We start from the raw sequence: 25721 nt of genomic DNA on the forward strand, positions 1-25721 counted from the left end.
TAAGCACCTGATACGGGGGTAGGTAATGTAGGAACACACCTCCCTTTCACCAGAACCTGTGAGTGTTCTCTGCAGACTTTCTCCTGACCCATCTGATCTGAGTCTCTTCCACCTTTACTGCTGTGCTTAAGAGTAAACCACGATCCGGAAGCTCTAATTATAGCAATGCAGAACAAATGGAAATCCTGGAATTGTCTGCAGCACTCTGGAATCACACAGTTGCCAGTTGCAGGTATCAGAGCACTAGGTGAGCCAGCCCGGGGTTGTTCCCTGGAGCTGCCTCATGCCTCTGCTTCCCAGCACAGCTTTGAGTTGCACATTTATTTCCAGATCTGTGGCCACTAAGTTTTGGGCATACGTTTGAACCCAGACTGCAATCTGAAGGGTGCTGTCGTTCATTTAGTGCTTCTTTAGACGTTATAAGAGGCTTGCTGGTTTTTATGTCTTTTTGCAAAATAACAGGCTTGGATATTGGGCAGCCAAAAGCCCCAGCTGGGACTTAACTAATGTTGATGTGGGAATAAGCACAATATTTGGGGAAGAGAAATACCATCTTAGACCCCTTCTCATCTTTCCCACTGCAGCAATTATACACACGGTTTGTAGTGTCTTTTTTGGTTCAGTTCTTCTCCTGAGACTGTTTAAATGTTTCTTTCATGTAGAAGAGGAAATTTGTAATCTGTTAATGAGTAGTTTAGGTTTAGGTTTCCATCCAGTTGAGACGCAAACATGAGACACTGCCCTCTGCAGACTAGGAGATGGTGAAGATGTGCATGTCTTCTACTGGAATCATGGCTTTTAGTCATCCAGTGGATTTTGGAGGTTTTTTTGTAACTTCAGTGCATACCTTTGGCTCTTCAGGTTGGCTTTTCCTTCCCTTGGATTCCCAGCTGCCTGGCTGTGCCTGAGTGCATGAGGGTCGGGAGTCCACCCACTGGTGGTGCAAAAATGAGTTGTTTTTCACAGCTCTGTGATATTTTCTTTTCAGTGTAATAAACCAAAAAAGCATAACCCAGTATCACTGGCGTTTCAGAATTAATGCCTACTGAGATGAAGTTCTTCCCCACCTCCCGGTGTTTGTGTCATGCTCCCTGCACAGGTAGAGCTCGCTGCACCATTTTGTACTTGCTTCATGATGAAATGGGTAGGATCCTTCTCTCTTTATTTCTTTCTTTCTTCTCCTTGCCCCCATCCGCAGAGGAAAGGTGGGACTGGAGTTCAGGTTTCCAGAGAACATGGCAGGAATTTCAATGGAGCAGTTTAGTCCGGGGTAGCTCAGCGCAGAGGTTCTCTCCAGCCTCGGCCCAGGGTGGTTTGTGGTCAGGGCTCTGGCACAGCCTGGGAGCACAGAGAGCTGTGTCAGAGAGGGATGGGGCTGTGGGAGAAGATTCCCTGCCCAGGCTGTCCCAGTCCTTGGCCTCTGTAAAGTCTGCCAACAGGGAGGCCAGTGAGGATGCTGAAGGGTCAGCATGTCGCCGCTGGTACCTCCTGAATCTTCATTCAGTCTTAATTCTTCTGAGTGTAAGGTTCCACCTCAAGATAGAGCTCTGCCTTTTGCTGCTGAGGGCTTTTGGGGTTGTAATGCTGAAATAATTATGTTCTGTGAATAATACATTGGGTAATTGTTTAGGTAATTGCAACACTTTTATATAGGTAATAAATAGAGTTAATAAAGCTAGTTTAAAAGAACTAATTCCACTTGAAACAGCCGAATGACTTCCTCGTTCTAACATTACAAAACAAGCTAATTAGAGAATAAGGGATTTTAAGAGTTGTCCCAGAATTTCCCTAAGCCTCACCCACACCCCTCGCTCCAGTCCTGCCTGGATTCCGTGTTTTACAGAACCTCACTGCTCCTCTGTGAGTCGGACTGCCATGGAAAACCTCGCTGAGCCCAAACCGACGGTGACTCTGGGCTGAGAGAGGAAACAGGCGGGGGTTGTGCCTTGTCAGGGATTTTACTTTTCCTGTGCACGCTTCATTCTAAATTCCCTGTGACTCTGTGCCCTAAAAGAGCACGGCTTAGAAAAGTCGGCATGAAAAAGCACGTTTTGCAAATGTTAGAGTATGTTTCGTAAATACAAAGTCTGTCCTGCTGTGTTTTGCAGACATTTGAATGACTAGAGCTTTTAGTACTATTTTAAGGTCTTTTATAGCCAGCTGTGTCTTTTGAGAGGTGAGATTTAAAGTTCGTATTTTCGTAATGATTTAAATTCTGCTTCAGAGTGAGTTGAGTCAAGTTAGGTCAGTGGGGAAGAGAGGGGGAAGGGACAAAATATTTTATTTAAAAATTCTAAAATGGCTTGTCATGTCCCCTGTTAAATTAGGGCTGTTGTGAGGCTCTGTAGAAGTACATTATTCTGCGAGGTGTCCATTTTAATTGCAGGCTTAAAAGCACTAAATACCCAAATGCAGTTTGTGGAAACACTGCATTGTCTTGTTGTTGGCTGTGTGTTGAGGTTGTCACAGACACGTGAGTAAGCAAAGATGGAGGCTCTATATTAGATTTTCCTCTTAAGAGCAGCAAAACATTCGGCAAAAAGCAGAACCGTGAAACTGGATGACTGAAACGTTTTTCACTGGGAATAAAAGAGGGCTGCACTATTCCAGAGCCATGGTGACTCCTGTGAATGGCTTTTCCACAGGAGTAGTGTGGTCACCTTTATTGTTTACCTTTGATTTTGGCTTCAAGCTTGATTTCTTGTTCCTTTTATCTGCCTGAGTGTAATGTGTGCCAGGGACAGACAAGCACTTAAACTTGACTTCTTCATTTTGTTGTATGGCAGAACACAGAACCAGGTATTTGCTTTTCACTGCAGCCAAAGATGAGCGTCCCTGCACTGCTCAAAATTCAAGTATAAAATCCTTTTGCAGCTCTGTATCATTTTCAGCCCAGTTTAAAATTATATTTTTCAAATACGCCTGGTATTAAATTTCATGATCAAGCACAGGTTTTCAAGAAAAGGAAAAAAAAAATACTAACTGCATTATTGCAACTCGCTTCCAGATGAGAGGTGTGCTCTTTACAGATGCTTTCAGCTCCAGGTGCCAGCTTGTGCCTCTGCTTTGACAGAGGCCTGCAGTCGTTTTTGCTGAGTTGAAAGCAGAACATTTGAACTAGAAGGAGGGGGGGAAGCCACATTCCTCTGAGGAAAGCAGAAGTGGAAATGCAAGTGAGCTGCGGCACTGTCACCCCAGCAGGTATTGACAGGTTCTCAGTCCTGTGGAGACACCCAGGCCCTTCCAGCCCCGGCCTGCCTGGGACAGAAATGAACATTTCAGTGCCCTGTGAGCAGCATCAGAGACAAAATTACTGCCTTTTTGCCGGAGAACCCAACTTCCCAAAGCACTGAACAGAAATCTCAGCTGGGCTGGTGCCTAAGCAGACAAGGTTCCAGCACTGGATTTATATCTTGCATCTAAATATATGCAAACTGTTTTTCTGAAGATCTTGGTACAAGGGTATTTAAAGGGGGAGGTGAAGTCCTCCCTCACCACCCTGCTCAGAACCCGGCAGAGGTTTGTCTTCCCATTGTTTTGGGCCCATCTGGGGCCCGATTCCTTCCCTGAGCTGTCACTGCTTCCTTAATTCCTGCGGAAACTCGGTCTCGGTTCAAAATTCCTTTTGTGTCACGTGAGGTCCTGTCAGCTCCACCTAGCCTTGTCCCTAAAATTCCAGTTACAAATGATGTTGCCCATTTTTCCAGTAGTAGTTGGGGAAGTGCTTGGTTCTGTGTTCTCCCGGTTTAGGTTTACAAGCCACACTCAAGCTGAAAAAATGTGAGAACTGTCTGAACCTTTATTTTATCTGGTTTTGCAGATAGCTCTGTCTCTTCAGTTTAGGGAAACTAGCATGGAGTATTAAGCTTGTTAATTCTTTTATCATCTGAATGTACTTTTATTAATATTTTAAATTGTTAACATATTTTTTTTATTTATTAGCGATGCCATTAATTCTGTCATAATAATGCAGCTTTGAAATTATAGACACATGCTGATCTTTATCAGCTGAAATCAATTTTACGGATTTGATGGCACTGGAGGGAGCTACAGACCATGAGGACAAGGTTCATAAAAATACTTGGTTGAAACACAGTGAAAGGATATCCCATGAGGTTCACCTTTTTTAATTGCTCAGAGCAGCCTACAGTAGGGGACTTACACCTATAACATGCATAGGTTGTTGCCATATTAAAAATGGCATCTGGCATAGAAGGAAGCTTTCATATCCTTACTTGAAATCAGATATGGGGAATTTCCAACAAATTCATATTCACATTTCATTAAAAATTCTTCATTCTGAGTTTGACTTCACTTAAACAGACTCCTTAGTCTAAGTTGACAGCAAGTATTCTTAAACTTGAGAAGATCCTTATTGCACCTGATGGATTTAAGTTAGATTAGATCGTGAAAAATCATTAAATTTCGAGTTTCTCTCCAAGTTCAGTTCTCACAGAGCACAGGAGGGATGCTGCAGTCAGTGATGCAGTTTTTGGTTTCTTCTGCAGCATATAAGGTCTGTGACTTTAGCTTACAATTCAAAAGGGTTTGAAACAGGAAAATCCCTGACCTTGTTAATAGATACTTTTCCACCTTTCAGAAAACAGAGCATGACAAAAACTGTATTAAATATATGGATATTTAGGGGGAGCCAGGTGGGAGAGAAGTTCGCCAGCAGCCACACTGGAGTTGTCACTAATCCAGCTTGTTGGTTTTTAGATAGTGAAGACCATGGAAATAATTAGTTGTTTTCTTACAATGAAGTGTTAGGCTTCAGCTTTTAATTCCATGTGTAAAATTGAAAGTTGTAGTTTTTGATGTGCAGAACTTTTGCTGAAATAACTGGAAAAGATAGCAAACTTGGTGGAGTACCTAGATTTTTTAAGATGACAATCTTTGAGAGTCACAGGAGGTCAGAATCACTGCCAGCGTCAGGAAGGACAGAAATGAGGATAAGTAAAAATGAAGGTAGGCAAGCAAAATTGCTTTAAAGTGTAGAGAAGATAAAATATCCCATATCTCAAGCCATAGATTTCATAGTGTCTTGCAAGAAACAGGTTCATTAATTAGGCCCAAGTTTCTGGTGTGCATGGCCCTCCAAAATTCGGGAGGAAACACCAGAGGAGCAGCGAGCAAAGCGGAGTGCGGAGTTCTGTTGCATGAACACGTCATCTCTTCGCCTTTCCCCATGGTTTTTTGTCTCCTTTTGCAGCCTTGTTAGGAGAGGAAAAAAAAAAAGGTTAACAGGGATTGCGCCATGTTCCTCCCCACTCCCTCAGGCCTGCCCTGGGATGGGATGATGGTGGTGATCTCATCCACACCGTTACCTTCCCCTTGTGTTCCAGCCCGGGCTGGGAGCTGCTGAGCTCATCCGGGCTGGGGTCAGGGGCTGCTCCAGAGTTGTTGAACATCCCCAGGCTTGTCTGGCCGGGGCAGCCGCAGGCATGGCGTGGTTTAATCCGTCTGGTTCAGTGCTTGCCCTGGGGTCGTGTTGGTTCTCCTGGCAGAGAGGATCTGGGGGTGCCATGGAAGCCCTTCCAGTGAAGGACTGGAATATTGGCCAGGTTGGGGTCATCCCTTGTGATGTTTGCTACTCTACAGCCCTTTCCCCCTCCTTTTTCCCCCAGACAAAATGAGAAAAGTTTGTCCCTTACGTGGGGCAGAAAGGGCTGTCCTGTAGTGATGTATGACTTGCTTTCTTAAGGAAGAAAACAAAAAAGAAAATCTTTTTTTATGTGATTTAAATCAGAACTTGCAGCTGGTGATAGGCTCTTAGACTACCTTGGAGTATCTTTCTAAAAACCAATAAATCCTGCCTCGCACGTTTTAAAGTACATTATCCGAAATCCTTCTGTGCAAGCTGCTGCTCCTGAGGCGCACATTGTTCAGATGGCGGGGGGGCAAACTGGATGCGGTGAAAGGCAGGGGGGAGGGAAGTTTACATACAGCTTGAAGCCTGGGTGGAAGTAACTCCACAATTTTTAGCAATGAAAATCCCCACGTAGGGACCTAAAGGAATCCTGTGGGCTGATGGTGCAGTTTGCGTGGAGCGCGTGCACGGTGCCTTTTTGGCAGACAGAAGATATTTTACTGTGCCTGAATGCTTATTATAGTTGCAGTTTCTTGATCACCATCTGTAGTCTCTATTGGTTTTTGATAGAGAGACTAGGATTTTATATTTTGGGAGTGGTGTTCTCTGTCTTATATCATGCTGACTTACTACTTCCAGTGTCTGTGAAATAACAAAGTCTCACAGCTTCAGTCTGATTCCTGAGCTGCTGCTGCTTTCCTGTGCTGGAGAAAATATTGAATCTCCTCATTACACAAATGGCTTCTGTTGGGTAATATTGACAAATACACTGAATAACATTTTTGACATAACATTCTGTTCCCACACAGATAATTTGGATGTAATTGAATGGGTTGATCAAGAGTCTGTGCTAAAAATACGACATTTTCTCACCCGCTAAGTGGAAGAAAATGCTCACTCCAGAGGCAGTCGGGTGGCACAGAGCTCTTGGGATGGGATATGCTGTGACTCTGGTTCTGTCCCGTGCTGAGGGTCCAAAGGGACGATGGCTGAGAGCAGCCCTGGCACAAGGGTTTGGGAACCACGTCCCTCTCCAGGCTCCTGGGGCAGCCGGGGACTGATTTTAGCTGGAGCAAAGTGCTCCAGCCCGGCCAGGATCCCGGCCAGGATGCCTGTCAGACCCGCAGGAGCGCTCAATGCACTTGAGCCAAAAACGTACAGAAATAGTTGGGGGGGGGGGGGGGGGAAGGTTTGAAGATCTCTTTTCTTCCCTTCTGTTTTTCCTTATTTTAATGGTCTCCTGGGCAAAAGGCTGCATTGTTACAGTTTCAAAAGCAGGGTGGTTGTGCTGCAGACGGGTGGGGAGAAGAAAGAAAAATAGACCTTGGAGAAAGGCTGGCTGTTTAGCATGCAATAAAGTGACTTTTATACCTCTCCCAATCTCCTATCAAATAAATCTCGTGCTAACAAGCAATCAAACCCGTTTCCCTGCCCTGCTCTGCACAGCCCGAGCCACATTGTACCTTTCCAGCCTTTGAAACTGCCTGTGCCTATTTTTATTTGTCAGGCCGGGGCTGGGCTGGCCCCATTCCAGATGTGTCTCACAAGATTTGGTGCTGATGAGCTATTTATAGCCCTGTGGTTCCATTGTCATGGCAACCGTGCTAGAGGCCAAGGCGGCTGGGAGCTATTTCTGGACTTGTGCTGTAATGTAAAACTGATTGGGAAAGTTAGTGCATCCTCTAAGCCAGACTAACTTTAGACAGGCAGAGAGAAGGGGGGGGGGGGGGACAAGAAAAAAAAAAGAGAGACAACTACAACCTCTTCAAATAGATTTTTTTCTCTTTCTCCTACCATTTCCCCATTTCCCTTTCGGCAGTTTTTGAAGGGCCGCTTTGCCTTGCGCTGGGTTTCTGTGCAATTCATTCATGCCTCCCGGCGGGTTACGCTGCTTTAATGAGGCGGCTTGGGCAGCCGGGTGCGGAGCCAGCCTCGTTTGTAGGGCAAGGTTTGAACTTCACCGAGACACAAAAACCGAAGGGGGCTTCGCCGGCCCGGCGTTTTTGCAATAGTTGCAGTTGGTTGTACCCCATCGTTTTAATACTCTGGTTTTTGTGTGTGCTTCATGTTCTCCATGCCATATAAGGAACTGTAACCTTGATTGCCACAAGATGATTCCAAATATATGGAGTCATACTTTTCGGCTTTCTCATTATTTGCTTCAAAATTAGACCCATGGTGCCCCTCCGCCTCCAAGTGGCTGGAATGCTCGAGGTTCTTTTGGAATTACAGCTGGGGCCGCTCTCAGAATCACTTTTCTGGGATATGTACGCATTGATGCCATCTATAATTAAATTCTGAGCTTTAGACTGACTTAAGAGTTTCGATAAGAAAATCATCCTAACCCTTCAGCTTGAAACTGGAAATCAAAAAGTGTTTGCAGCTTCTTGGGGAAGTTTTCTGGAGAGTCGCATTTTGGTTTACTTCTGCTGACGTCTCACGCTACATTTCGAGGTTCATTTCCAACAGAAATCTGGTTTTCAATGGGATCCTTATGTCTGAGGACTGACATGGGGAATGCTGTTACAGGGACATGGGATATGAGATGTTTTTCGACGCAATATAGTGCTCTCCTAATTATACCAATAACACTTGGTACAGTACAGTCCCTATGTGCCTGTCTCTGTAAAGGTTTTTTTTTTTTTTTCTCTTTCCTAATTGTAAAGTTGTTAAAGTAATCACAAAGCTTTTGGAATTTCTCTCTCCTTATCGAGTTTTATTTAGGCACAAAAAAGAGCTGTGCCTTTCTGAGCGTTTTTAATTTTCCAGTAACATTTGTGGCACGTTTTCAGCTACTCCCTCAGCAGTAAAAGCTCCCCCTTTGCACATAATAGAAAATTCCAGTATATCTGAAAAGAAAACAAACAATCAAAATCTCCTGATGTCTCAGCTTTGATTTTTAACTTATTTTTGAGGAAAAACCTGACCAGTTTGGTTTCCCATGCTGTCCATGCTTACAGGACACTATAAATACCAGCAGATTGAAAGTTTGCTTGTTTTATTTGCATCATTCCTGTAACTTTGCCTGCCGTTCTGCTCCTCTTGCAAAATAAACGAGCTGGAATCTTTATCACCAGTTTAAGGAATAGGATTCCCTCCTCTCCCCACCCCTGCTTGCTCTGAGCAGCAGAAAGGGACAGAGTCGAGGGACAGTCAATTCGTTCACACACAAATACCCTTCTAAAAGGGAGTTTTATATCTTTGTACTCATCCTCTGTCTCTGGCTCAGCACGGACAGCGTAGCTGAAGGAAATTTATCAAAGAGTTAACTGCAGAGCTTTTAGAAAGCTTTGCTGAATAACATAAAGGATTATGGCAAGGACTGAAGAGGCAGGAAAGCAGAAGTAAAGCAGGGTCTGTTCTGAAAAATAAGAAATGCACTCTTGTTTACAATAAACACTGTTAATGTTGAATTAAATTTCAGCTTCAAACTAATTTAAGTAGTACTTTGTAGTTCTGATACTGTGTAGATAAATAAAAATCCGCTGGGCATTTGCACAGTTTGGTCTTTAGGGTGATGAGTGAAAAATAGTAATTTCTTTCTGGTCGTAGAAAGCTGAATTGAAAAGACTGTTTTAAAGGTGATCAGGAGAAATGCCAGTGTAATTCTTAGTAACATCTTGATAATTCTTAGTAATATTCTGGTGAGTTCTTAGTAGTATCTCGGTAGAAACACATGACTCAGTGGAAATGAAAAATCATTTCCATTAACTCGAGGGACTTGGGGCAATTAACTGCTCAGTGTGCCTGCCTTTAAAACAGAGTTAATGCCAAGTGTGCATTTTGGGGTGTGATGATGGAGGCAGGAAATGCAGCCTCAGTGAAGGCAGGCGGGAGCTGGAAGTCTGATTTACTGTCTGTAAAATGCCTTGAGGCTTTCAGAGGCAAGCAACTTCACAAATACAGAGTTTCAGTGCTACTGCTGAGGCTTATAAGTTATAAATAAAGGTTGTCTTTAGTTGGGATTGAAATCTTGATTTCATGAAGTACCTTGCTGACACTGAAGATGAGATCTTATTGTGTCTTTTAAGGGAGACATTTTATATGCAAATTCAAGTTATGACTTGACCAGAAAAAAAAAAACAAACCCTGATGGAAATAAAGCTCTTCAAATATAGGTGTGTTGTCAGTTTGAAGACACCTTTCCAATGTTGTTCTAGACTGAAAACAAAAGCTCTTCTTCACAAAGCAGGAAAAAAAAAAAAATCCTGTCTGCCAACCATTCCATCAGATGACAGAGAGTAACGTTTGACTTAAAGTTTATTGGGAATGCTGTCAGGAAATGCTGGAGGAAAGGCAGCCTGAGTTCCCCTCCCGTGCTGCTCCAGACAGTGAAGCTGTGCTGCTTCTGGGGTGGAAGGTTTCGTGTGTTACACACCTTTCCAGCAGGGAAAACAGGCGGCACTTCTTTGTCTGGCAGCAGCACTGTTCATTCAGGAAATTCCCTCCTCTTAGGGATAAAGCAGCTCTCTCTGGATGAAAGAACTCCAGAATCACTCGGGTACTGGCATGTATCTTCGTCTGAAAATTGGGACGTGGTTTTGACATAATAGGTTTTAGTTAAAACTTGGAAAGGATTGAGGATACGTGTATGGCTTAATTACTTAGACCTGCTGGAGCTAAGGAGAAGCCTCTGTGTGGCTCTCTCTGTGAATCTGCCTCCTGAGCGCATCCTTAAAATTAAAGACACTTTATTTCTCACAAAGATCTGCTTGGAGCATTTCATATGTGGTTTTCCTTCCCTAAGCTAAAAAAAGTGGACACAAAAATGCAGCATTTTTTTTAAATTTCAGATTATTTTATTTTTTTAAAATACCTTTCATTTTAATATATCTGAGACACAAGTGGTGCTGTCCTAGAGATGCTTCCTCTCAGTGTTGCTGACTACAAGTGACCTGAAGTCTTTGGAGGTTTTTTTTTGTAAGTGTCAGAGCAGTATCAACGTTTTATAACACAGGCAAAAGAGCCTCTTAGTACGTGACAGAATTTTGCAGAGCAGTAGCTGATCTTGTTATTTAGTCCATGTCCAGAATGTGGCCCAAAGTGAGAATTGGCAGCAATGCTGAATGAATTATTTGCTTTCTGGAAAACAGCTTTTCCATATAATCTCTGGGCAGATTTTACAGAACAAAAAAAAAAACACTAACTTTGTAACTCGGTTCAAGGCTTGCTCGCAGTATAAAATTTGGTTTTGTGGTTTGACAGTTTTATGTGAATTATTTCATCAAGGTCACTTCTGTTTCTGCCTGTAAGTTCACTGCTGACACAGTAGATGGTGGGCACGTCTCCAGTAGGCTTAGAACAATCTCTCCCAGCAGTGAATTCGGCACACAGAGTAGTACTCAAGTGGCCTCACTTATGTTTTGGGTAGAGCATAGCAAGAATTAAAAATAGAAATTAATGATGGTGAATTTGTGTTTATTTTGAACTGGGCTTTGTTCTCATCTGACTGGATTATTAGTTTAATTTACTGGATAAATTGTTTGGTTTTGACTAACACTGGCTGAGAAGTCTCTGAACACAGTGTATTGATCTTCTCTGAACTCTCATGCTCCTGCTGTTGCTCCTTATTTCAGGTGTATCAGAGCGGATCAAATTTCTGCCCCCCATTTCTCCTCGCATTTATTTTTACACTGGCTAACTGAAAGAACAGTCCCCTTTCTTTACATGTGAGCAAAAAAAAAATCAAACTGCTTTTGAATGCCTTCAGCCCTTTGTAAAGCTGCTGGAGCAGACTTTGATGAAAGGCACTGGCACAGGGGGAAATCTTCACTGAACGTATCGCTGTGCTCCATTTTCCCTAAAATACCCTGGAAGCAGGAGGGGTTTTCTGGTGACTGTCACACAGTGAAAGACTTCCTTCTCCAAGGAGCATTGTTAGGAGTGTCAGATGTTGCTGAATGTTGAAGCTTGTTCTTTTGGGGCGGGGGGGGGGGAAGAAGAAATGTTTATTCCATTCGAACTTGTTTTACCTGGCATGAGCGTTGCTGTTGGAATTCATCTCAAGTACAGTACTACTGCTCCTATGCGGCTGATGTTTTTCAAGGAAATCATAGGCCTAAAAATAGTCTGCACAAACAACAGTAAGAGGTTTGTACTTTCAGTTCCAGGTTTTAGTAATATCTTGTTGTTATTTTCTAATTTCCAGCTTCCAAAATCCATTAAGCTGATTAGCAGAGTGTTTAAAAATAAAACAAAACAAAAAACCCCAAACCCGAAACAAAACCTAAAAACCCACCTCTTGTGGAACCTGGAATAAAATGTTCTGCTTGGATAAATTCATACAGAGAGGCTGGGTGATTGCAGTAATCACCTTTGTATCTTGATGAACATGTTCTGTTCGGAACATTTTTCAAGCATCCTCCAACTTGTGAAATTGCCACGTGATTCTGAAACTGTTCTCTGAGGGGAGAGGATGGGGTGGAAACACTCGTGCTAGTTGGAACGCACGGCTGTTGTACGTATTTAACATCCTCTGTGTACTGAACAGAGAGTTTTATTCCTTCCCTTTGGACTTAAAAAAAAAAAAAGAAAAGAAAAAAAAATGACTTAACAGCTTGGAAAATACGAGGAAAAAAAAAAAATCCAGCTTGCAAATTGCAGAGCACAGTTTGTCACCACTTGATCCTTGTGTGTCTGTGGCCATGTCACGCTCCGTGATGGAGATTGATCTTTGCACTTTGTCTCACGTGGTTTTGTAGCGTGTTAACTTAAGAAGCATTTTAATATGTTTAGAATTCTGTAATTCAGTCTAAGCAGAAAGTAATTTTCATGTGTCTCTGAAGCAAGATCATCAGTGAAAAGGGCATTGCACCGAAGCAGTTGTCAAAATATAGGATTATTTTTTCCCCCTTTCCCTGCTCCTCATTAGGTGTTTTAGGAAGTCAGTTGGGGCTGAAAAGGGCTGAGACGTGTGGTGGCTTTGCTGGGAGTTTTTTGGGTTTGTGATTCGTGAATCTGGCACAAGGCTCCCTTTTCCCCTGTTGAAGCTTTGACTGTTGTTAGTGCACTTTAAAGGAGGCAGGGAAAACTCGCCTTTCCTTTGTGATTTCTGCTTCAGAGAGAAAACAATTCATGCAGAGGAATTTCAAAGGGAGCTCAAAGCCTATGGGGGTAAAGGCTGATTAATCATTAATGTTAGGGGTAAAGGCGCTGCTGAAGTGGAAGGGGCTGAGCAAAGGGGCACCTGGCCGAGGACCTGGTGTTGGGCAGTGGGACTTGGGGCAAACACCATAAAATCTGCGTCCTGAGCCGCAGGTTTGCCGCCACAACAAAGCAGAATTAACCGAGTCCTTGAGATTCTTGCTCTTTGAGTTGAAGTGCAAGAGAATTATGAGGTTATGGTTAATTGGTTAAAAAAAAAATTAAATACTGCAGAATATCATCTGTAGGTAATGCCTAATGAATTTGAACAAAATGCATCTCTTATTATCCATTTAGCCAGCTCCTGCGGCTGCTCCTGAGACACTGATAGAGCAGCTGACAGAAGAATCAGCGTCCCCTCTCACTTCACTGAAATCGTACCGAAGTTGGTTTAGAGCTTTCATTTATCTCAAGAACTATAGAGTTGATAAGTTGTTTAAAAACACTCATTTTGCTTTCAGGGGAAGTACATGTGGGCAATTTGCTTGAGTCATCGCTTTAGTGTTCCTAGTAGCAGGTTATATCCCAGATCTGTGTGAACAAATGACCCAGATGGAACTCGCGGTGTGTTTGTGGGGAGGGGCTGCAGTGACATTCCCGGCTGGATTAATTAAACTGCGCTGGCTGGATTAATTAAACTGCGCTCAGCCCTCTGCCGGCTGCTGCTGGCAACGCCCGTCCTGAGGAAAGAAGCCAAATCGAGCCATTTCTCTGTGTGATTTTTCATCATTTTGTGAGCCTGAGAGCGGTAATTGTGCCAAAATTTGCCTGGGCACTGTCGGTTACTAAAGCATCGGAAAGTTTGTCTGATTTGAGAGTGACAAGTTTCTCTTTTTTCCCTTCCCCAGTTTTCTAGACAAGATTGACATAGTCAAACAGAACGAGTACACCCCGTCTGACCAGGTATGTGGAGCTTGGTGAGGAAATTGCACAATTTATCTGCCCCTTTCAGCTTTGGGGGTAATTCATTCATTTTCTAATGGCCATTTCAGATACTGCCATGCACTGTACGTATTTAGTACTCCAGTAAAAATGGCTTTGTCCTTTGGATTATGTTTATACACATAAATGATGTACAAGGTTGCATCACTTACAAGATTTCCATCGTGCTTCTGTGACACTGAACACTCCAGTGCTGTTCCCTGGTGTTGTAGTACAGCATTGGGAAAAAAAAGGGTTTATTTCCATTGCTGGATATGTGGAAATTCATCAAGTATCTGTGTTGAATCAATGCATTTCCCTTTATGCTTTAGGATCTTCTCAGATGCAGAGTTTTGACATCAGGAATTTTTGAAACCAAGTTTCAGGTGGATAAAGTAAATTTTCAGTAAGTATAATTCTTCCTTTTTTATGTTTTTGTATTTTTTTAATACAACACAGAGAAATACCAAGGTGTAAAATGGGAGGAGAACCTACCATATATTCATTGAGCCTACTGTATTTCTCAAGTATCAGTGTTTAATAGAAAGGAAGTATATTTTGATTTTTTTAATTTAGTAGTCTGGCTTGAAAATGAAATGCAAATTGGTGTGCAATTTCTGCTTTATTTTAGATCACAAAGAGCAAAATGTTTTAAATCTATTTCCTCTGCATGCATGTGTTCATGGACTGTTTACCTGTTCAGGTTCTTGTAACTTCTGTGACACAGAAGTCCTGAAGTTTCCTACTTTTTCTGTTTGCATGCAGACACAAACAAAAAACTCAGCATAAAATGATTCTGACTGACTGGATTTATGTTTTTTTTCCTCAGTATGTTTGATGTTGGAGGGCAACGAGATGAACGCCGAAAATGGATCCAGTGTTTTAATGGTAGGATTAGGATTTCTGCTGCCTTTGTGAAATTGTTCTCTGCAGAATTGTAGTGTCTAATCTTCATTTTCTCAGTGAAATCCATCATCTTTCCACGTAGCTCAGTAAGGAGTTACCTAACAGTCATACAGGATTGAGTTTTTCTTGACATGTAAACTCCTGTAACTACATAGAATATCTTCAAGGAGAATGTAGGTGGGGAGGAATTTGTGTTTGGTAACTTCAGCTTGTCCATTTTTTTGGCTCCCCTCTCTTCAGTTACTCAGGTATTTTTGGAGGTGACTTTGCGCATTATTTGCCAGCTGTGAGAGTGTAAATTCCAAGCCATGTTCTGTCCTCCACGTGCAGGTTGACGTATGGATGTGCCTGTGCAAAATACAAAATTCAGGATAATTATTGTATGCATAAAATCAGATTATCACCTTTTTGTGTGTAATTGCAGCCACTTGGCTCTGTTGCGGTGCTTCTCTCTGAATCAGCACTGAGACATTGCAGAATGGGGTTGTAGGGAGCCTCTGTCTGGTTGGACACACTGGTGGCAGCTGGAATCTCTTAGCACTAGTGTCCCCATGAGCTGAGGTCAGGTTTAATTCCCACATGACTGAAATGGGCAGCTCTGTGTCTGTCCTGAAGTGTGACAGGTACCTTCACTGCAGCTCTTTGTTTTACTCTGTATCTCTTTAGATGAGAAACCTTTCTCCGCACAGGTTTTCTTAAACCTAGACTTAGTGAAAATATTTTCTCTTCTTTGTTGTTTGGACAAAACCACAATGAAGTTACACAAAAAAACCCACCTTTTGTAGAGAGGTTACCATGAGGTCCTAGAGAATAAACAAGGCAGAATGCAACTGGAAATTCACGGTACATTGCCACAGTTCCTGTCACAGGATCACCTGGACACTGTGTATGTGTGTGGAAGGACTGTGCAGTATTTTCTTCTGTGCTATTAGTAACAGGTTTGTTTGGGTTTTACCTCTGCTCCTTCCTCTTCCTGTTACCTCATGGTCTGACTCATCTGTTCTGCTGCTGAGGTGGATGAGCCTGGAAGTCAGTGTGAGGGGCTGGAGCAGCACAGACACGGGGATGTGGATCCTGTGATCCTGGGGATGCCTCCCAGGAAGGGATGGGGCTCTGAGCAGTAAAACACACTACCGGGGGACAGAGCAATTAACCATGAATTCACTGCAGTCTGCTGTTGTTATTACTACTCTTCACACAAATCAAAAGTGCTGTTTGTCCTGAGGTTTTCCCCCAAGGACCTCCCTGTCCAAAAGCTCACAGTTCTTTCCAATTTTCTTGGCACGTTTTAAATCTTTGAATTCTCCTCTTGGCTTCTTCAGCTTTTCTCTCTTGCTTCAGTTCCTTTCTTTGCTACATTTTCTGTCATTTCTGTCAGCTTCTGTTCTGGGGCCTGCCTTGCCTGTCTTCCGTGGTTTCTTCACTTTCTTTTTTGATTCCTGATACTTAAAAAGCTGTGAGCACCAGCATCCCAGCCTGTTCTCTGCAGGGAGCTGAAAGTCTGGCAGCTTCTTATTGAACTTCATGATTCCTGGATATTTCCTCTGACGTTTGGCATTAACTAAAGATTATTTCTTGGTTTAGATGTGACTGCTATCATATTTGTGGTGGCCAGCAGTAGCTACAACATGGTGATACGAGAGGACAATCAGACCAACCGGCTGCAGGAAGCACTAAACCTCTTCAAGAGTATCTGGAACAACAGGTCTGTGAAAGGCTCTTATCACTGGCAGTACTGCTCCTGTCTCTCACTGCACTCACCACTCGTGGATGGGCCAGGCTGGGACAAAGTTCATTTTCTCCGTAACAGCTCATAGAGTTCTGTGGTTTAGGTTTTGCCCAGAGCAATGCTGATAACACACTGGTGCTGCTGAGCAGTGTGTGCAGAGCATCAAGGCCCTCTGCTCCTCACTCTGTCCCTGCAGTGAATCCTCAGGGCTCTTGGCAGGGGACACAGGTGGGCAGACCCAAACTGACCGAGGGTGTGTTCCTATGCCACATAACCTCAGTAAGGGGGAAAAGAGGGGATTTGGGGAGGTTACCCAGCTTGCTGGGTATTGCTCTGCCCACAGGAGGTGGTGAGTGATTGCCTTTGCATCACTTGTTTTGTCTTCACCTCGCTTTTACTTATCCTTCACTAATTAAACAGTCATCATTTCTATTTTATCCCGACCCCCAGATTTTTTTGCTCTCATTCTTCCTTTCCTCCTCCTCCATCCCCTGAGGAGGAAGGTGAGTGAGGAGCTGTGTGGCGCTTGGCTGCCCCCCAGGGTTAACGGCACGGGGAGCTCTGTTGTTTACATCTCCCAGCACAGTCTGGGCTGGTTCTTTGGTCACAGCCTCCCACCTTTAATGTTTATTGCACTCAGATCACTGAAAAGAGCTCTGCGCAGCTGCTAATTGGTGGTTGTCATATTGAGGCTGAAGTAATTCAAGTAGTGATGGAGCAGTGCTCCGGGATGTGGAAATGCTCCCCTGGGATGGGTTTGGGTTAACAGCACAAAGTGGGGAGCACCCAAACAGCCTCAGGGTGTGAGGACACACCTGGAATTACACCCTTGGATTCAGCTGTAAAAGGAACCTTTCCAAATCATTCCAGTGTGTCATATGATCTCGTCTCTAGACATTTTGTGTGACTTAGTTTATTTTAGGTTTCTGTATGTATGGTCTGGGCTGTGCCTCCTCACAGTGTTTGGATTCCATTTTCCACAGGTGGCTACGGACCATTTCAGTAATCCTTTTCCTGAATAAACAAGATTTGCTAGCAGAGAAAGTTTTGGCAGGGAAATCTAAAATTGAAGACTACTTTCCAGAATTTGCTCGCTACACTACACCAGATGATGGTAAGCTTTTTAAGTTTTGTTTGCAATTTATCATTTCCTTGTTAATCACATTTGTGATGGTTTTGGTAGCTTCAGCTAAGACTTGAAAACTCTTAAGTAGATGTTATTATTAATGTCTTTTAGCCATCATCTTTTAATGATGAATTTAAGGTATTAATAATGAGAGATTCCTGCCTCTTGTTTAATACGTTAATAATTTCATCACGACAAAATCCTTTTACTTTGGTGTAGATCACAGTCTGACATTTTGTCACAAATGCGTCCTCAGGACTGCCCCTAATCCTGCCTGTGGTCATTTCTCTTACCTGCCAAATGCCTGGTATTTGTAATTGCCATTATAATATTCCCTTGTTCTCCTGAAATCCTGCTGGTTTAAATAATGTTATGGTTTGTCTTGTCTCACAGTCAGTTTGCCAAGTGTGTTTCTGTCATATGTGAGCAGAAAACAGAACAAGTTGAGATTTTTAGGTGCTATTACCAGAAAACACCTGTTTTAATAAGATACTTATTTTATTATTAATCAGCAACACCAGAGCCTGGTGAGGATCCCAGAGTTACAAGGGCCAAGTATTTTATTAGAGACGAGTTTCTTGTAAGTATTTCCTTTCTTTGGCTATTTCTTCCATGATTCTTCTCAAACCCAAGCTCTTTCTCACCTTCTGCTACTGCAAAGTGCTGCCACTTCTTGTGTTGTTTATATTTAACATCCACGTTGCATCAGCCACCGTTATACTGATGATCTTTACTGCTGTTTCTTACCTGCTTTTTGGATATTTGTTTGTATATAATTAAATATTAAAAGAATTGGTGAGAATTAAGAAACCCCAAATAGAATGAGATGAGTGAACTCCTGCTGTTATTAATGGGGACAGATTTTTATTCCATGCATTTTTTCTAAAAATAGAGACTAATCAAAAAATGCCTCATTAGTCAGATATTAATGTTCTTTTCGTATTATCTCTTCCATTACTGGTCAGCTGAAAGTATAATGGATGTAGATTATTATGTTTTTTTACAATTACTTGTAATGGTGAGCCTGGTAATCAAATTGTGGACTCATTTTAAAACGGAGCAAAACAAAAAGTCAAAGGGAGGCTTTCTGTAAGAGTGAAGCAGGGATAAAATCTTAGTAGAGGGAGGCAAAATCCTACTTTTGTCATGGCCAAATGGACTAGGAGTTGTGTTGCTAAATCCACCAAAGCTGCACATAAATAATGGCATTTTCCTGAGTCCTCATTCCTCTCTCAAATTCCCCAGCTTGCAGTGAGCACTGTGCAATTCTAATCATTTTGAATTTCAGGTGAGAGAGTGAAAACCCTGTGGGCATTTTGCCCCTCAGTTGCACTTTTTGAAGGCGCAGCTCACGCGTGCACATCTCACCTTCATTCAGCCGAGCTTTGGGGACGGGCCGGAGTTCCCCCAGTGGGTTTTATTTTAACCCAGTGTCTCTCTCTTGCTTTGCACAGAGAATCAGCACAGCAAGTGGAGATGGAAGGCACTACTGCTACCCTCACTTCACGTGTGCTGTGGACACAGAGAACATCCGGAGGGTTTTCAATGACTGTCGGGACATTATTCAGCGCATGCACCTTCGCCAATACGAGTTGTTGTGATGGAGAGCACTTTTTTCTGTGTTTTGGACTCCTTATTCCTTATTAAAAAAAAAAAAAAAAAAGAAAAAAAAAAAAAAAGAAAGAAAGAAAACCACCCTTGCCCACACAGGGTGGAAGAGAACTGTTTAAATCTCCCATTGATTTGCACCCCTCAACTTTTTCTCCTTGCTGGACAATAGCAGCACTTCTAAGCTTGCTTCTGTACCCCTCGGACAGTTTGAGATGGCCCCTAACATTAAAAGGCCATTTCCATGAGGATTCCCTAACACTGTTATTAACAAAAAAGAGAGGAAAAAACAAAAAAACCAAACCAAACAAACAAACAAAAAAATAAAACCTAATTAATTAAAAGCCCTGAATGTGGAGCACCTGAAAGAATTGGGGATGAAAAAATTAAAACGTTGAAACAAAAATTGGGGGAGAGAAAACTTTAGGTAATTTAGCACTGCTGTGGGCATAATCCTATAACCCGTGATCTCCACTTTGTATCACTCACTGCATCCGAGTAACGAAGGTGCCAAGTCACAGACCAAGTTTGAAGACAGACCCTTGAGTTTGGTTCTCTGACTGTAATGTGGCTTTGGGCGGAAATACTGACAATTCTCCAACAGAACCTAGACAGTGCAAAAACCAACTGCTACCTTTCAGAAGGGTATTTTTAAATCCAGTCTTGGTGGTCTAAAGACAACCATGGACATTTATGAATTGAACTGCGTATGGCCTGTGATTGCAGAAAGAGTTAACCACACACTGTTTTCAGTTTGTCCACTGATGATCCCGTCTGCTCTAAAAATCATTATCTGGACTGTAGTCCTCACAGTCTTTCCCTTCTTTTTCTTCTTCCCTTCCCTCATTTTTTATTTTACTGCTGGATTATTATTCTTGTACAGACTGTAAAATGTATTATTTTGTACAACTTTATTGAAAATAACTTGTAGAAGATCTTTGTGCCTTGATTATGGCTGTACCTGTACAATGAGCTAAGATGTAAGTATGTTTGATTGCGCTGTACAGCTTTGTCAACCCTATCTTCAGCATTAGCTCAAGGTAGGGAAAATTTATCTGTAGTTTAGTTTTTCTGGTTTATAAAAGAAGGAAAAATACTGTTTAGTAAAAAAAAAAAAGGAAAAAAAAAAGAAAAAAAAAAAGAAAAAAGTACAAATTGTGCAAACTTAACCACTTTAAAAGTGAGGTCTTCAACAAGTGACCAGATGTTGCAGCATCGTGCTTTTTAATTTTTAGCTTTAATTCATTTAAATCTCTATCCAAATGCAAAACATGGCTTGTTTCTACATAAAACCAAATTTTGCTACAAATTATAAATGTTAGTCTTTGGTCATTCATAGTCCTTTTTTTTTTGCTAAAGACAAAAAAAAAAACAAAGACAAAAAAACAAACAAACCAGAACAATAACAGACACGTAGGGCATCATGCAGGTCTGGTGACCATCTCTAGACTGGGCCAAATACCCACCAACCTCGGCTTGCGCTGCGTGGGCAACGACTACCGGAATGACAAGGTGTGCACTGCCCTTGGATTTGGCCACTGAATTCCAGTTTCAAACGACATTTTTATTTCTCTTTTAATAAAGAGATACTTTAGAACCTTTTTTTTTTTTGTTTTATATTAACTATATAAGTAGCTTAAAAGTGAAGATGTGTGGATTTTTTCTTAAACTTGAATAATTTATGCAAATTATATGCTTAGAACAACATGTGGTACAGTAAAAAGAAAAAAGAGCAAAAATCACTGTAGCAATAAGAGAGCATGTAATTTTAGTAACTACTACACTGCTTTATATTTTATACCTAGGTGTTTTATGTCTCTGTGAGTGTGTTACTTTTTCATGTGTCTAAACCTACGTGTACAATTTGTACAGAGTCAGAAATTACAGCTGTAATAACACATCTAGAACAGTGTTAGCCTATATTACTCAAACACCCCTGTTCCCCCTTCATTTACACCCCTAAACTGATCTGGATCTTAACTGCAGTGACTTTAAAAGGAAAAGAAACAAAAACAAACACCAAAATTCTTGCCTCTTTGCCTTTCACACTAGCTTCCCTCCACCCAAGAGACCGTGTTGGCTTTTCTTTTTTTGGGAAGAGATCCAGTTTAAATTCAGGTGAGGGTGTGGTCAGTGATGTCTGTGCAGCTAGATTCGCTTCAGGTATCGGATGCCTTTTCAATACTAAGAACTGCAACTGCTCAGAATTGTGACTTTTCGTTTGCTTTTGTGGCTGAAGTCTTAAAATGAATCACACAGTCCATTTTCACTGGAGAGCAGGGATGTGAGGGAGTTACTGTCCCATCTCCATTCAGAATTAGTTCCAGAAGACACCGAATAGTCGAAACATTTTAGCTGCGGTGGTTGCTCGCCTTTCAAGAAGGATCTTTCCTGTTCACAGGTTTAGACAGTTGCCACCTGGACTTTGTAGAGCTGTAGAAAACATGACTGAAAATAGGCCCCCTCCAATTCCGAATGTATCCAGTGCCTGTAGTTGAAGGGCTGGCGTTTCCACTAGGTAAAAATGGGACACGTAGTGGAAAGGAAATTCATTGTGAGCCTTAATTTTAGTTACAGGAGCCAAAATCTTTATTTTAGTGCCAACCCTTATCTTTTTAAGCCTAGGAGGAGTTGGTGTGAACACCAAATTTATAAAGGGAGAAAACCTGTAGTAGTGTGAGGAATGTAATCTCTTGTCTGAGAGAAACAAAGCACCTCCATTAAAACAATTAACAAAATAAGCTTCTTCCTCTGATGAGGAGGACACATCATAACAATGAGTTATATAAGACAGCAACAGTTTAAGAAACCTAAAGCTTTACATGAACAGACATGTTTAGGGGATGCTTTTTTTTTTTTTTTCCTTATGTGAGGAAAAAGGCAATTGTTTTGAATATGGTTGAGTTGCACAAGTACGGAGCGTGTGTGTGTCTTAATGTCTCAGTATTGCCTTTGTTAGTCTCTATTAGTCCATGCAGTTTGGTGGCCTGGTAAATGCAAGTCTTATTTTTAACAGCTTTCTTTTTCCTTTTTCTTTTTTTTTTTTTTTTTTAATACAAAACCATAAAGCTTTAATGCTTGCTATTTAATACGTAACTGTGTTTTCTTCTGTCTCTAATTTAGTGGCCATAATTTGCAGTTAATTGAACCATTCCAACCTAATGCTTACCCATATTTCTTAGTTTTGTTTTATTTATTTATTTGAACTTCCTGTTTTCATGATTGAGGACTGTCACTTCTGTCTCATTCATCTGTTTGGAAACTTCTGACCTTACAGCCAAAACTTAACTCATTCTACTCAGTATTCATCGTGATGCTGAAGTGTAAGATACCTGCAAATGTAAACACTACCACTTTTATTAATAAAAGCAAATACAGTGTTTTTAGGGCACATTTGCATCGCTGTAGTTGAGGTTGTGTCAGTATTTCCATTGTAAACCTCTGGAGGGTCTTACCTTGGCACTAAACTGCCCTAAGCTGAATCTTTGCCATACGAGGCTTCTGCTCAAGCGTGATTTGGTGGGTTGGTTTTTCAACAGTTTCCAACACAAACTCTTGTTTCTGTTTTAAGTTATACAGCTGTTTTGTTGGATGGGGGCTGGTTTAAAAAGAAAACAAACAAAAAAAAAGAAAAAAACAACAAACAAACCCGGTTCAAGATTGTTTTTGGCACTTCTGTAACTCAGAAATGGTTTTGATTTTAAAACAACCTTCGGCAAGCCAGTAACCTACAAATATGGTCTGATCACTTTGGGTATTTTGTAAAAATAATAATAAATTGTAGAGATGTTGTGGTTTCAAAATCAGCTACTGTGCATTTGCAGTAACTTATTTCAACCCAAGAACTTTTACTAATTTGTGCATCAGAGCACACATTCAGTGTGGTGCAGCAGAGTAGGGATAACTCCTAAAGAGTTTTTTTCTTTTTTAATAATGTGGAGAGATAAATCCACTACAGACTAAAAACGGATTCAGCTGCCTGTGAAAGCATCAAAAACTGCTCTCAGAGGCTGAAAGTGGAGCTCTGCAAGTTGATAGGAGCAGACTTTGATGCAAAAGCCTAGGAAGGCATCCTGGATCAGCTGTCATAGGCAGGAGTCCTGAGGGCTTTTCTTCATTTATCTGAAAACTCTTTTGATTCGTGGCATCAGGGCAGGGTTTAACTGAGGGTATGTCCTAACTCCAGAGGAAGGGAAGCTAACACTGCTCCACTGTGCTGCACGGAATTGATACCTGCAGGGTAATTTCCTTCTGCCAGTAAATCTATGCACAGAAATATTCATGTTCATGGCTTCAGAACTTGGGCACCTTGTAATTCGTCGTGGTGTGTTGTTCCTGTAAATGATGGAGGATGTTTTGTATTATTTATCTTATTTTCCAATGTCAAAAACTTTGTGCCAGTAAAAAAAAAAAAAAAAAGACATAAACACAGGAGATTGACCCCAGACCTGGAGGCAGAGCCCGTGACAGCTGAGTACCAGTCCAGTGCCTTAGTGACAATGCTCTTGGTGATTGGTGCTATACAATTGTCTTAAGAGTGATAAAGTTGTTCTCAGTTATAAAATTATGTAACTCATTGTGGAAGAGAGTAAGTTCTCTTCTTTGCCCAACTGTACCTAATGTGCTGTGTGTATTCCTAACAGGGCTGGCACTCCTAAGACCTCTTCCATGGAAGTAGATGATAAAATTCCTACTAACTTCAATAAGCAGGATCAGGGCCATAGATGACTATCAGTGGAAGTCTCTCACAGGAGCAGGTCCTCATCTCTAAAATACATGTTGAGTTTGTGTAACAGTAAAAATATTTAGAAGCAAACATCTGTTTGCAGTCCAAAACCAAACTGTGCCCTTCTTCCTCAGCTTGGTATCTCTAAAAATTCATCTGTTAGGAAAAAAATCTTCCTGTCCTATGACAAACTTTGAAGTGTCTGTGTAAATAAAATAAGCTACAAAGGGGATTTCTGAAGCTCTGCTGATGAAAGCCTGACACTGAAAAATCCCTCTGGTAACTGACAAGACAAATTCCAAGAGTGAGCCTATTTTAATCCTGGTCATACCCAGTTGGCTTCAGTCCCGTGAGTGGATGTGTGTCAGGGTAGGCAAAACTGCTTCAGAGTTTTACTGTAGTGCACAGACTGCTAAAATTTGAGCCGTAAGTACTGGCTTTGTAATTAATTGTGATCCCTGATTCTCATTAACAGCTCAAACTGCTTTTTACCCTGGTTACTTTCAGTGTACTGAGCTGAGCAAAATGGGTGCGGTACAAAGCACAAATCTGACCTGGAAAAGCAACATGGGATGAGCTGGGGAGGCAAATAAAATCTCTCACTGCATTAAATGTAAAAATTATATGGTGGAGGTTTTTTCCTGACTTCTGTGTCCTATAAACTTAGCCTGGTTCTGTGGAAAACAGAATTCCCCAGGTAACAACAGCATTGATACCTCTGTAACGTGGATAACTGACCAAATATGTAATAGATAATTAAAAATCCACCAAAAAACAAAACTTACAGATTTTCCTAATTTTTTTTTTCACTTAGGAAGTCTGACTCGAAATTATTGAATGACAGAACAAAATAAAACCTTTAAGCATTGTCCCAGCTAGGGAGAAGGATACATTTTTGAGGGACATACTGACATTAGGGATTTTTGTGTAATATGCTTTCTAATGCTGGGGTTCCAGCAGACAAATGTAAGCAAATTCAAAATTAAAATGTGAATTTATCTCTTCACTTTAATTTACCCAGTCGTTTTATTGAATGAGTTGGCTAATTTATTTTTTTAATATACTACTACTCAAGTTTGGAGAAAGACAAGCCTAGGACAGAGGCAGTAATGTTGGGAATTCTCTCAGTTCTCTTGTACTGTCATGCAAACTATTGTTTTAGGCTGTGAATTTTATGTGAATTAATTATAGTGAAGTACAGTGTTTCTATCTGTAGTTTTCTGGTATTTGATGTGACTTTGGAACTGTATCATTCTTGCAGCTGAAATGCCAGAGTGCCGGCAGAGGAAGGAGCAGCTGTGTCAGGGTTAGGAATTGCCACATCACGGGGGCACATTCCAGTTCTTGTTTTGCTTCATTTTCAGTCTGCTGTTGGCAGGATCAGAAGAGCTTCCACAAAAAAAAAAGACACATTAGGGGTTGGGTGATAAAACGAAATATTGTGGAAGAGCTCAAAGTATTAATGGGAAGCGTTTCAGACTGGTGCTGAGGTAGAGCCATGGAGATGTGTCCTGAGAGGGGTGTGAGGGGTGATGAATATCTCAGTGGTTTTAATCTCTGTTCTCTTACTGTTTGAAGGCACAACATCCAAAATGAAGTAACAGATTGTGACAGTTTTGGTGCTAACCCTGAGTTCTGTTTCTCACAGGGCAAAGCTCTGCTGGGCTGCAGAGGTTCATCTGTGTAAGGCAGACTGGGAGCCCAGAGCAGCCACGAGCAACAGCTTTTGTGAACCTGTTTGTGATTTAAAACTGGGAAACTTAACAGCTCTGTCCTGCAGCATGTCCCAAAGCCCTGCTGCCTCTGGGTTCAGCTGCTTTCTCCTGTCCTCATCCCCCCCCCTTACTCTTTTAATGGTGTGGTTGATAAGAGAATAGAGCAGTAATTAAAGAAAGCTATGAGGTAACTTCAGTTAAAAATCCATCACCTTGGACAATGAAAAAGAGATTTAGGGAGGAAATTCTTCATTCCC

General features: G+C 41.7%; 1 protein-coding gene across 5 annotated transcripts in view; it reads left to right on the forward strand.

Annotated features, from left to right (window-relative positions):
• The window catches only part of GNAS (GNAS complex locus), a 133606-nt gene extending 110777 nt beyond the window's left edge, over positions 1-22829 (forward strand). For all 5 annotated transcript variants that reach the window (XM_066198663.1, XM_066198664.1, XM_066198667.1 and 2 more), the window contains exons 6-12: positions 13582-13636; positions 13987-14060; positions 14484-14542; positions 16145-16265; positions 17273-17403; positions 17928-17995; positions 18870-22829. In XM_066198663.1, the coding sequence (XP_066054760.1) occupies positions 13582-13636; positions 13987-14060; positions 14484-14542; positions 16145-16265; positions 17273-17403; positions 17928-17995; positions 18870-19016 (655 nt within the window). In that variant the 3' untranslated portion in view covers positions 19017-22829. The remainder of the gene's footprint in view (positions 1-13581; positions 13637-13986; positions 14061-14483; positions 14543-16144; positions 16266-17272; positions 17404-17927; positions 17996-18869) is intronic.
• Positions 22830-25721: the final 2892 nt, after the last annotated feature.

The sequence above is a fragment of the Chamaea fasciata genome, unplaced genomic scaffold (genome assembly GCF_029207755.1).
Source record: "Chamaea fasciata isolate MVZ Bird 193981 ecotype frontalis unplaced genomic scaffold, bChaFas1.0.hap1 SCAF_17, whole genome shotgun sequence".
NCBI lineage: Eukaryota > Metazoa > Chordata > Aves > Passeriformes > Sylviidae > Chamaea > Chamaea fasciata.